At 36.3% G+C, this 13,371-nt stretch overlaps 1 protein-coding gene across 9 annotated transcripts in view; it reads right to left on the minus strand.

The window, feature by feature from the left end:
• r3hdm1 (R3H domain containing 1) overlaps positions 1-13,371 on the minus strand; it is a 139,011-nt gene that overhangs the window by 53,848 nt on the left and 71,792 nt on the right. For 7 of the 9 annotated variants that reach the window (XM_078403401.1, XM_078403402.1, XM_078403403.1 and 4 more), the window contains 8 exons: positions 11,923-11,982; positions 11,697-11,837; positions 10,192-10,300; positions 6,747-6,784; positions 6,605-6,658; positions 6,255-6,481; positions 4,729-4,980; positions 939-1,090 (listed from right to left, as the gene is read on the minus strand). In XM_078403401.1, the coding sequence (XP_078259527.1) occupies positions 939-1,090; positions 4,729-4,980; positions 6,255-6,481; positions 6,605-6,658; positions 6,747-6,784; positions 10,192-10,300; positions 11,697-11,837; positions 11,923-11,982 (1,033 nt within the window). Of the gene's footprint in view, positions 1-938; positions 1,091-4,728; positions 4,981-6,254; positions 6,482-6,604; positions 6,659-6,746; positions 6,785-8,749; positions 8,846-10,191; positions 10,301-11,696; positions 11,838-11,922; positions 11,983-13,371 lie in introns of all 9 variants that reach the window. The other 2 variants (XM_078403408.1, XM_078403407.1) reach the window with 2 other exon arrangements.

Raw genomic sequence — 13,371 nt, forward strand, 5'->3', positions numbered from 1 at the left:
GATATTGACTCCTAGGAATTTGAGTTTTGATGTAACAACGTTCAATGTACGCCCGGGAAACAGTACCTTCTTCAAGACATGTCGCCAAATTTTATGTTGCTTTCTCAGGCTTTATCAGAACTGTCCATTTCTGCTCTATGTTAATATTGACTTAGTTTTTCCCATTTCTATTAGCTGATCCTCATGCACTGGGCACGTCCCACAACACTGCAGCTTTTGGCATCTCGTAACTTATGTCCTTCGTTTGCATTCTCACTCTAACTGCCCGTTTCATACTTTTTGTTCATTTTATCTCTCTCCAACTGTCCTTATTAACCCATCAATCAGATTACGACTAAACCCATACCCATGGCAAACTTGGCCTCACCCTGCAAGATTTTTTCTTTGTCCTATCCATCTGTCACCACCTTCTTTGCAACTTAAATCTAACATCTTATGGTCAGCCTTTCCCAGTTCTGATGATGAGCTTAATCTGATGCATTAATTCTGTATTTCCACAGATGCTGTCAATCCCTTAAACCTGCTCTGCAATTCAATATTATGGCCAACATCCTAGTTCAAAATCATTTCCCCACTAAGAACACACGAAAAAGAAACTTGTGCAGCCATTTTACCCTTCGCAGCTATGCCGTCATTCAACAAGATCACATACCTCATCACAGGTATGCTGCACAGTTTAATTATCAACTCATCTGCCAAATATTACATACAATTATGATCTACAACAACCAAGTCAGTTAATTTTATGGAGTTTATATTTTACTTTTTCAGAAACAATGTTCAAGAATTTTTAACAATCAACTTCAATATGAATATTCACAGTAAAAGTCAACAGATAGACCAAAATTCCTTCAGTTCAATTTTAACCATTTGTAATTATGTAGCTTTATCTCTCGTCAGACTATTTAAGTTTTAGTTTTAATCCATGTGCAACTAACCTGGGAAAGGATCTGATTTGGTACTTGCTGCTGCTGTGGAACAGTTGGTGGTGGTTGCTGTACAGGATCAGCCATAGGGTTTCTCACAGGCTGCTGGGCAGGTGGGGGATTGTACAATACTGTTGTACCATCTGGATTCATGAAAGGCTGTCCTGCAGAGGTAAAGTGATTTAAGTGTCAATAACATTCAACTAAAGACGTTCCAAAGTGAAACATAGTAAGTCATCTTTTAATATATATTTGATTCAGATTTAAGATTAAACAATCAAGAGTGTATCTTGTCATATATAACAAAAAACAAAGGAGAACAATAAATCTAGTATTAAGTTTCAGGAAGTACACAGAATGCAATGTGTACAGCAGATCACTGCATGATGACAAGGTGCACTGGATCACATCACTCAGCTTTTGTGCACTGGGTCACATTACTCTTTGCTAAAATAGCACCATAGTCATCCTGAAGAGCAGACATCTGCAGTTTTTTAAATCTCCATTACCAAGTGTTGAAAGGCTGGAGCAATTAGGCTTGTATACACTGGAATTTAGAAGGATGAGGGGGGATCTTATTGAAACATATAAGATAATTAGGGGATTGGACACATTAGAGGCAGGAAACATGTTCCCAATGTTGGGGGAGTCCAGAACAAGGGGCCACAGTTTAAGAATAAGGGGTAGGCCATTTAGAATGGAGATGAGGAAGAACTTTTTCAGTCAGAGACTGGTGAAGGTGTGGAATTCTCTGCCTCAGAAGGCAGTGGAGGCCAGTTCGTTGGATGCTTTCAAGAGAGAGCTGGATAGAGCTCTTAAGGATAGCGGAGTGAGGGGGTATGGGGAGAAGGCAGGAACGGGGTACTGATTGAGAGTGATCAGCCATGATCGCATTGAATGGCGGTGCTGGCTCGAAGGGCTGAATGGCCTACTCCTGCACCTATTGTCTATTGTCTATAAATGTCTTTTAAATCCTACAGCCATGCCCTTCCACACTCACCTCAATGGGCAAGGAACTCATGGATAGTTTGAACACTCAGATGGAAGAAACCAATTTATCCGCCCTTGCTGCTCATCCTTCCTACACCATTAAGCTTCTGAACTGTTATTTTGCACATTAATCCTCACTGTATCCTCCAACACAATAAACTACACCATTCTCACTTCATACCTATCCAGCTCAGTAAGACTACTTTGCTTGGGTCTATTCTTTTCATCTGACCACAGTCAGAGCATCTCCTGTAATGCCTTCTCTTGTCATGCAAAGCATAGTGTCTGGAATCCCCGACAACTTGTTCTTGGTGTCCCTCCCCCTCTCCCCCAAATATTTCAGGAATTCTTTGAGATAATGATTTTTTGACAATGCTCAATGTATATTTCTAGGTATGTTAATGTCAAGTCATCTTTATTATAATGCGATCTTATAGATGACTTGCCCTCTCTATGCAGAGACTGCAAACAAAGGTGGATGTATAAATGCACATTAGCCAAGAACAAAATTAAATTCATTTTTCATATACTATTAAAAGTAGATTATAAATAAAAACAAGACATATTTTCTTTGGACATTTTGCTCAGAAAACATTGGAACCAAAATATTAAAAAATATACTTTGCTTAAGAGTGAAATAAATAATATTCTGACATTAAGTTACACTGTTGAATACCGATCAAGATAATTTTTTGAGAAACAAACAGGTCAATCTTTAATAAGGCCAGGAATTTTATCAATTAAGTTTATCATATTCATTGTAAATGTTAAATGGGCACATTTGTAAAGTAAAAATAATAAGTTTATATTTTATAGAACTGAAAATTCTATTTAACCCAAAATCAAATTACTTCTGATACCAACAATATCTACATTACAGTAATTGCCAAGTGCCAATAAATTGAAAAGGAAAGGATGAAAATAAAATGATAAAACATCAAATGCATGAATCATGCACATAATATTTAGTGAAAATCATCTCTTTGAATAGCTCTACATCTCCCATTTTCACTTTATTTGCAAGTTTCACTTTAGAAAGTCAATTAAATGTGCCATCTTAGCATAAATATAATTGAGATCACCGGCATTTCTATATGCTGGAAATGTTTAGAATTACCACTAATGTCAGCTTCAAAAGGAACATGAATTGTAATTATATTCAAACCTAAAAAAGGGGAATTGGAAACCTATGTGGTATATTGTGGATAAATGTGAGGTTTTCCACTTTGGTAGCAAGAACAAGGCAGCAGATTATCTGAAGGGAGTCAGATTAGGAAAAGGGAAGGTGCAACGAGCCCTGAATGTCCTTGTACATCAGTCACTGAAAGTACGCATGCAGATACAGCAGACAGTGAAGAAAGCAAATGGCATGTTGGCCTTCATTGCAAGAGGAATTGAGTATTGGAGCAAGGAGGTCCTACTGCATTTGTACAGGACACTGCTGAGACCACATCTGGAGTATTGTGTGCAGCTTTGGTCTCCTAATTTGAGGAAGGACATTCTTGCTATTGAGGGAGTGCAGCGTAGGTTCACCAGATTAATTCCCGGGATGGCGGGATTGACATATGGTGAAAGAATGGATTGTCTGTGCTTAGATTCACTGGAATTTAGAAGGAAGAGAGGGGATATTATAGAAACATATAAAATTCTTAAGGGATTGGACAGGTTAGACGAAGGAAAAATGTTCCCGAAGTTGGGGGAGTCCAGAACCAGGGGTCACAGTTTAAGAATAAGGGGTAGGCCATTTAGGACAGATGAGGAAAAACCTTTACACCCAGAGTTGAGAATCTGTGGAATTCTCTGCCACAGACCGCAGTGGAGGCCAATTCACTGGATGTTTTCAAGAGAGATTTAGATATAGCTCTCAGGGTTAATGGAATCAAGGGATATGGGGAGAAAGCAGGAATGGGGTACTGATTTTGGATGATCAGCCATGATCATATTGAATGGCAGTGCTGACCCAAAGGGTCGTACGGACGACTCCTGCACTACTTTCTATGTTTCTATTAAGCTATGCTTTGGCCACAAAAATAATCTTTCAAAAAAACAGCACAAAAAGAAACTATCCAATTATGGCAATCAAATGAAAATTTTAAACAGTAAAAACTGTATGGTATGCTAACCAAAAGCCCTTTGGCATCATTGAGGGCACATGTGCAAACCCTTTGAAAATGTACATCTGCAAACATCCTTGCCATTTCTGAAAATCAGAGCCACTTATTTATAATTATATGCAATGGACTGATCATCCAGCGATTCTGAACTTTTGCACCATTTGCTATCTAAGCAGGAAAGCACTTGTTCTACAGTTCACGATTATAGATTCCTACCCTTCCACTAGTATGAGAAATGACAATATTCTTTATAAATTTAACAAGGCATACCTTCTCTGAACAATAATTGCACAATGTCAAGTGAGGTTGGTATCTAATTTGTACTCTATCTTAGTCACACCCTTTCCTCTCCTCAGATCCAAGTCCCCAAATAATTCTGTTGAATTTGTTTACTTAATTATTACTATTGATTACTTAATTTGCAATAGATTTGGTGATTAGATATCAATATGAAGAATATGATGATTTATTTTTTGGATGAAATTATAGCATTGAAAAGGAAAATTAAAAGTTCAAAGTATACATTTTTCAACAAAAACAGACAATATAATCAATATAATAAGTTAAAAGATTATTGAAGAAAACTTTTAAAGTATTACAGTAGCATTTAAAAAGACACGAAAAAACATTTATGCTAACATAATGCAGAACTGTAAACTTCAGTTGACAACAAACAAATCCTAACAGTGTATACCAACCTGTTTGAGGGTTCACGAGAATACTGCCAGGTGGTATGCCTGCAGCTTCCAAGGGAAGCAAAAAGATGCTAGTGCTAGTAGGAATCACTTGCCCACTCATGCCACCATCAAAGGTAAGAGAATTACTAGTGTTGACAGCTGAATAGACGGCTGGCACACCATGAGTCTGGCTCATAGCTGTGACTGGAAGAGGTTGATGGGTGCGAGAAAGGGAACCAGTGGATGACCCTACACTACTAGAAGATTCTGAACCTGGGAAAGGAGCAATGAGAAATCTTTATCTAGAGACAGAAACATCATGCCTTTTTTCCTTTCTATGCATTTAGATGAATTTAAGAGTTCAAACATGCACAATATTAGAACAAAAAAAATCAGTAAATTCCCTTTTGACTGTTACATGTTATAAGTATTAAAGCACAAACTAACCATCAGTTAACTTAGCAAACTCTAATTTTAGGTACAATTGTACAACTACAACATGCAAATTAATTCACTAAAGCTTAAGGTTCAAAAATAATAATAAAATCAGCCACTAAAGAAAGAATAAAGATGTTATGCAGCCGGAGGTTTTTTCTCCCCTTAGATGATTTTATATTTCTATGTCTACTTGCAGATAATCAAGGAACAGAAATTAAAAACAAAACACACAGCTATTCAGATGCAAGAGAGAAAATAAATTTCAAACATGAACCGGAATTCAAAAACAACAGCCATTCTTACAACAAAAGAATAAAAGATGAACACAAATTAACAGGGGCCAGTATACTGCCTTGAACAAGGTAAATGATAAAATCTGAAAATGCAGAGCAGCAAAACCAAAAAATATCAAAAGTATTGAACAAAAATTACAGATTTTCTCCAAATAAACAATGAAATAGATGCTCCCGAATTGGATTTTGAGAATTCAATTACAGTTTCACATTTTGGGTAATTTCTTCCTTCTGTTATTTTTGTTTCTAAAGTCAATTACAGCTCGCATTTCTTTGGGTAACCAAAATGACCTAAAACAGTATAGCACTAATTAGCCAAATGGTATATTTTCTTTTATTGCGTTACTGACTCTGCAGTAGTATTTTAATAAATACATTGCTTGGTGAAATCTCCAGACTTATCTTTGAACCGCTTGGAAGAAGTGCTCACCTCAGTCAAAGCAATATTGGCAGACAACTATTGGATTAGCACAAACTCAGGAACGCAAAAAAAAAAATCAGTTTGCAGCTACGAAGTGTGCAGTGACTCAAGCTGCAAAGCTCTGGACTCAGCTGCAGCACTTCTTCTGTCAACTAATATGCGAGCACTCGATCTGTGGGCTCAGCATGATTAATGGCCAATCTGGTGAAATACTGAAAAAGATGAGCGCAAGAGTCAGCAGCTATAGGAAAGGAGAAACAGAAAAGCTTACAAAAACTAAATAAATTAAAATTGTGTTAAGAAATGGGAAAATTGACTTGACTCTCTGAAAGTCAGCATTTGCCAAACTAGTACTTTACTGTTATGGTGTACAGCTGCACACAAGAGGAATGTACCTGTTTTTGAAAGCCTGCCTGTACTTTTGCTGCTACCAGAGCTATCACCTCTTGCCAATACAGAAATTCCACTGAAGCTGCTAGCTTTCGTCATCGCAGGTTTCAGGTTGCGGTTGGAGCTATCCGAATCTGTACTACTCCATGGACGTGGCTCTGACCACTTATGTTCATTTTCAGTACTGCTCTGCCAACTATTGGAGGATCTCCCTGTGCCATCCTTATTTCCTCTGAAGAAAGGTACAAAAGAAACCCAACTTTCATATTCCATCAAATCACAAATTAAAGAATGAATAAAATCATCAGTATCTACAGGATACAGTTTATTTTTATTTGAACAACCTCTTCTGTACCTAAATATCTGCCGTCTTTGTTGGGTGCTATTAGCAGCTTCTTCTTCGGGAGATCTGAAAACATAAACAGAACATGTCACAATTTAATACCAAATAACATGTATAACAAATAAATTAAGTGGTCTTTTCAAATTGCACTAACCTTTTATCAGTAAAATAATTATCCTGGGAAAATGACAACTGAAAGAGAAAACATTTTTTTTAAATGATAATCAAAAAGATCACAAAATCTATTAACAATCACTTTATGCTATTCCGCAATAATTTTAAAAACATTCTTTGGTACTAAGGATATAAACTGGATTTCATTCACTGTTTTCCACAAAACCTATTAACAATCACTTTATGCTATTCCGCAATAATTTAAAAAACATTTCTTTTTCAACAAACATCATGAAATATAGTAAATAGTAAAAAAAAATCTTTTTTTAAACTATTTACTATATTTCATGATGTTTGTCATAGTGTCCTTTCTATTTTAGGAATTTTATTGCACCTACAAACAAATTTGAAACATCTTGATTTAAGCAGAAACAACTATTAACACAAAAATGTATCTGTTGATTAAAAAAACCAGTTACTAATTATCACAGTATAAACAATGTTGCTGAATGCATACAATTTTATAATTGTTATTACGGTTCTGAGAAGCTATTTGAAGGTTTCTCTAAATAAATCAATAATCCTAACATGTAAGAAAGACAAAAACCCAGGATACAACAACCACGGTCAGGAAAAATCATATTTCTTTCACTCCCTTTAATAGTTAGATAGTTTAAACTTTTATATGGAGTAAATGCGAAGGTAGCTACTTCAGAACACTGCAAAGCAGTGCCTTCACGCAATCACAAACTGAAAAAAATTCTGTCATTGTTAACTTCCAACTGAGCTCAGGTGGACAATCTGCCCATAGAATACTGCATGAAGCTCAGAAAACAGAAGGAAAAAACTAGATCTTGTCAAAGCAATCCAGGTTTAAAAAAATTAGCTTATTTAAAAAAAATCTTGATTCCAATAAAAATCAATTATTCCATTTAATTAGATTCTTGTTTTATGCAAATGTTACAACAGTGCAGCTGTGAACAGCCAAGATGTGTTCACATTAAAGAACAGCAGAGATAACATGTGCACATTATTGTAAGAATTCCTACACTTATTTTTACTCAAATTGCTTTCCTGACACAGTTTGGTGTTTTCGGGGGGAAACTGCCATAAGTGCACCAATGGAGTCCTTTTGTTTACTTTGACTACACTTGCTCCAAGAGAGATTTCCGTACAAGAATTTATAAAGGTTTTTTCTAAATTGCTGCAATCAAAATTAATGCATCCAAATACTCTTAATACAAAGAAAATAACAATATCCAGCATTGTAATTGTTGAACTTTGGGGACCAGCCAATGAATGCCATCAGGTTTTTTTCCCAGCCAGGAATTCCAAAGATTAAAATTTAAAAAATGATACACTGAAAATTCAGTTTTAAAGGAATCTAAGATTTTAGTCCTATATGCCATCTCTCAGAAGCATTATTTACTTTTCCATTTCTTGTACTTCACATCCAAACACTGCCATTGGAGTTCTTTCCCCTTTCATTTACCACATATTAATAACAATTTTTCCAACTGGCAGAACACAACATTACATAATACTACAGATCATCTGAATTATGCCCCTAAACTAAAAAAAAACACCCCAAAATAATGACCATTGCAAAGATCTGTGAGATGTCCCCAAAAGTGCACCATACAATTGCAATTGCTTATTGGTTCTGTAACTGAAATGTTTTGCTTATGAGCAAAATAGGTTGCATATAAAATACAGCTCAAACTTCTGTATCCTACTCTATTTTGTATCACCTGCTCACACTGAAAATAATTTAAAATTTATTTCAAGAGTTTCAACAAACAGTGAAATGAACTGTTTGTATTTACCCAGGCAGATGGAACAGCATCCTATATGGAAAACCAAACACACATTTTGTGATTGAATCTACCTTTCCATTTAACTGATGTATCACATACTCTAAAATCTCCAGAACTGAGTCAATCAAGTCCAATACTTTCTAGATTTTGCAGCTACTCACATATAGCTAGTAATGTCCAGTTTAAAACCAAATTTTACTTTTCTCCTTTCTCACTCTATACTTACATCTTGAGAAAATATCCTATCTCTGACCCGCTGATATTCCTCTTCCCTCTCCTCTATTGATTTGCTTCTTCTATCATGCCGCAATCTGATACGTATCTGGAAATTTTGAACACATCGTCTTCTTAGGAGATTGAAATATTTCAAAGTAAAAATGAATTTAATTGAAGATTTAACAATACCAAAAATATATCTTTTTTTTAAAACAAATTTGAAAGCGCTTTTTGGTCGTAATCACTGCTGCACTCTCCTTCCAAATAAGTATTTTCTAAGAGTCTTTTTCATTGTACATTTCATTCTCCTAAGGCAGTTTGTGCTTCCACCTTTACTTAATTCCAGATGTTTCCCTGATTGTGCCTTAAAATTCCACTGAACTGGTAGCTGATTCATTCAGAGAAATTACCCTGTTTAATACTTGACTCTATTCTGATTTTTTTTTCAAACTGTGAAGCATTCCAATTATGCCCATGAGCAATCTCTTGGTTAAGAGAACAGATTAAAAATTCTGAGTGATCATTCATGACTTGAACTGAAACTGAACTATGCAACCAAACTTTAAAATTATCAATTAATTACCTGGTTCTCATTCACTTAAAATAACATTTTCAAATGTGAAACACAACCTAATGTTTTTTAAAACCAGTTTTGCATCTAAATAATGTTATGTTATCACTTGAGGACATTGCAATGAAATACATGCAAATTATGTTTCATACATGAACATCTGCCATCATGTTAAATTCAACTCTTTCTAATGCAAAGTGCAATTTCTTTCAAATATCTTTTCCATATAAGTGTCAAATAATGCTTACTGTAGTGGTCATATTGGACTTAACGCAAAGGACATGCGATACACATATATACAAGTAAAATTGAAAATAAGCGACAAGAAAAAAAAAGTTAATATTTTGCTAAAATGATTCCATTAATCATAGATGCAATGAATGTTGACAAGATTATGGCACACATTCAACTGAATTAAATAATATAGAATCCAGGACTCATTGGATGCCACCTATTGAATCAAATGTACCTTATGGCTATTTGAACTAAGCTATATTTAACAGATATTGTGTAACTATATTCTTGTAACCTGTAGGTGAAACTTTCAATAAGTACCACAAAAATATATATGTTTTCATGAGCCGTGATTTATTGGTATGATCATTCCATAGATAGAATTTAAGGAGCTATGATCTGGTCATGTATTCTTTTAAAAAGTCTTATATTTTGTTGCAAAACAATATATATATATTAAAAAATCAAGTATTATTTCAATGAAATTATTTTGTTCCATACATCAAGTATTCAAACTTTCCAGTTATGTTAAATTATTAAATTCTGCTCCAGAAACCCCCCCAAAAAAGCTCAACCTAGAAACCCGTTAAACAGTCTCTGCTTCAACTGAACTGCAATCAAAGATTGCTGACTAATTGGACACTTACTTGGTTATCATCTTTATCAATGCTCGAGTTATCTCGTTTAAGAATATACCTCTTCTGAAAATCATCAACGGTCTCATCTTTTATATGTTCACAAAACTTCTGATCAGGTCTGCAAAGAACAAATTGAATAATGGAAAACTCCAAACCAAACAAAAACATAAAATACACATTTTCTAAGTTATATTAATATCAAAGAACACTTTCCTGATTTTGGTGGTCAGCATCAACATTTGGCAGAAATATTTCAACATCCACTTCAACACATTCCTACTGGATTTGATTGCATTACTCTTAATTCAGTGGCAGTTTTTAACATTGGTGTTAAATCCTTTTTTATGAAGGTTTCACTCCATCATTCAGATCCAAACTAGGGATTTTGGAGGATAATAACAAAGCACACAGGGCCATCCAAATCATTATTCTGAAATTTTGGTGAATATATTTAGTACTAGCATGGCACATTGGACAGCTAATAGAGCTGCTGCTTCAGTGTCAGAGATCCGGGTTTGATCCTGACCTCAGGTGCTGTCTATGTGAACCTTGCACACACTCCATCATGGTGTGGGTTTTCATGGAAACACAGCTTACACCCACTGTGGTTGACTCAGTCCTCATCTGCATCTTCTCTATATCCTGCCTTTCTGCTTTCACACCATGCTGCCCCCAGACCATGCAGCCCATTAGATTCCCATCCAGCGGGTCAGAATTTGACCAGCAGACAATTGAGATCCCATGATTAAGATTCCAAAATAAATCAGTTCCCATTTCTAAAAACCCATTCATCACCATAACCCCAGCCTGTTGATCACTCTTCAGATTTGTTTCATGCAGCCTCAATCCTTTTGCTGCACTGTCAAGAGACCAGTGTCCAAGTCCAACAAAGCAACTCTTTCCAAAGAGGTATCTACCTTTTTAAATTCTCCTCTCTTATGTACACAGTCTACACCGCTAGAAATATTTTGATTACTTATGCATACAATGCCTAACTGGAGTTGAATGTCAATCTCGAAATAAGCCTTCAAATTACATTGGGATATCTCTATGTTAAAGACTTTTAATATATGGGTGCTGCTAAAGCGACACAGCTGGTAGAGCTGCTTCATCATAACACCCGAGAGCTGGGTTAGATCCTGACCTCGGGTGCTGTCTGTGTGGAGCTTGAGCATTCTCCCTGTGCCCGTGTGAGTTTCCTGCAGGTGGTCAGGTTTCCCCCACATCCTAAAGATGTGTGGGTTTGTAACATCTTGTCTGTAAAATAATTGGCCTCCAAAAATTGCCCCTGGTGTGTAGGTAATGGATGGGAAAGTGGGATAACATAGAACTAATGTGAACGGGTGATCGATGGTCGCAGGGACTGAAGAGCCTGTTTACATGCTGTATCTCTAAACTAAACAGCAACACATTACACTAATCTCATTTGAAGTCACCTCCCATTAGGAAGCAATACCCAGATAACGTTATAAAGTAGAATATTAACAATAATTATCATAAGTTAAACCACTTACATTCTTGTGTTGCTAGTTTTGTTTACAATCACAGCTTTTCCTGTTTGGTCAACATTATGATCCAACCCAAAGTATGCAGCCACTCTGTGTAACAACATCCTGTGATAGGAGGTCATAGGAGGAAACTTCCTATATTGAATACTGAAAAGGAAAAGAATGATACTTCTTATGACAATATACAAGCCAAACATACATACTGAGCTGATGCATTAATTATTGATCTTACTTGTTATTACTGATAAAATCCAGAATTTCTTGTTCTAACTTCAGCAACATCATTCTATCCCTGGAAAACAAGATAGCAATTCAGAAATATTTATATGTCATATGTTTGTTCCAACACTCATGTAAACTCAAAACAACATCAGGAAATTCCTTACAGTTGGAAATCAATTTTACTTTTAACCATCTACCAGGTTAACACTAATAATGTAAACACTGTTGTGCACAGTACAATACATACATCTGTGCTTAATTTACAGGGACCCAAGTATTAGCCTACTCATCTAACAGTTAACTGGTCTGCATTAATTTCTAAAAGCCACAAATAAACATTTAAATCAACTTGGCATCACTAATTGCAGCCCTACAAAAGGACAACGCTGCATACAAAAGATTAAGATGGAGCTTCTATTCTTTCGGAGAGGCAATTTCAGAATTCTGCATCTCAAAGTGATTCATAGATGCCATTTCGGGCGAGAGAGATCAAGGAAAATGTGTTAAACTTTATCTCTATTTTTATACCCTGATATTCAAGATGTTCAGATTGCATGGTGCACTTCAAATAGCCTGGAGTTATTCCTACTCAGATACAAGTATTTTAACTAATCAATATCCTTGTGCATATACTGGTTTTGCAAAAGTAAACAGTAAATTCACATTTGCTTAAGTACCGTAATAAAATAAATTGAACAAAAGGTTGTGAACTGGGTTCAACCAGACAGCACTTCTAAAGAACTTGTGCATACTTCAAAGACCATACAATTGCTTTCTGTGGTATGCTATTCAAGGACTCTGAAGTGAATGGCACATTTATCACTTGGCTTTGAGGGTGTTGCTGAATTCAAGTTCCTAGTCTGTGATCAGCGAACGGTGGGCGGCACGGTGGCGCAGCGGTAGAGTTGCTGCTTTACAGCGAATGCAGCGCCGGAGACTCAGGTTCGATCCTGACTACGGGTGCTGCACTGTAAGGAGTTTGTACGTTCTCCCCGTGAACCTGCGTGGGTTTTCTCCGAGATCTTCGGTTTCCTCCCACACTCCAAAGACGTACAGGTATGTAGGTTAATTGGCTGGGTAAATGTTAAAAAAAAATTGTCCCTAGTCGGTGTAGGATAGTGTTAATGTACGGGGATCACTGGGCGGCACGGACTTGGAGGGCCGAAAAGGCCTGTTTCCGGCTGTATATATATGATATGATATGATATGATAACACTAATTGCATGACTAAATGAGGAGTGCCTTTCCTCCCACAATAGCTATGAGGTCACTGCACAGACTTGGATGGAATGGATTAGCAGAAATATGTAAAGACTTTGGGAAGATCTGGGATGGGATTACAAGAGAAGGAAGGAGATGGACTGCACCCCAGGGTTCTGAAGGAAGATGCCTCAGAGATTGTGGAGGTATTAGGAAGGATGTGCCGGCTCTGGAGAGGGTCCAGAGGAGGTTTACAAAA

The sequence above is a fragment of the Rhinoraja longicauda genome, chromosome 8 (genome assembly GCF_053455715.1).
Source record: "Rhinoraja longicauda isolate Sanriku21f chromosome 8, sRhiLon1.1, whole genome shotgun sequence".
Classification (NCBI taxonomy): Eukaryota; Metazoa; Chordata; class Chondrichthyes; order Rajiformes; family Arhynchobatidae; genus Rhinoraja; species Rhinoraja longicauda.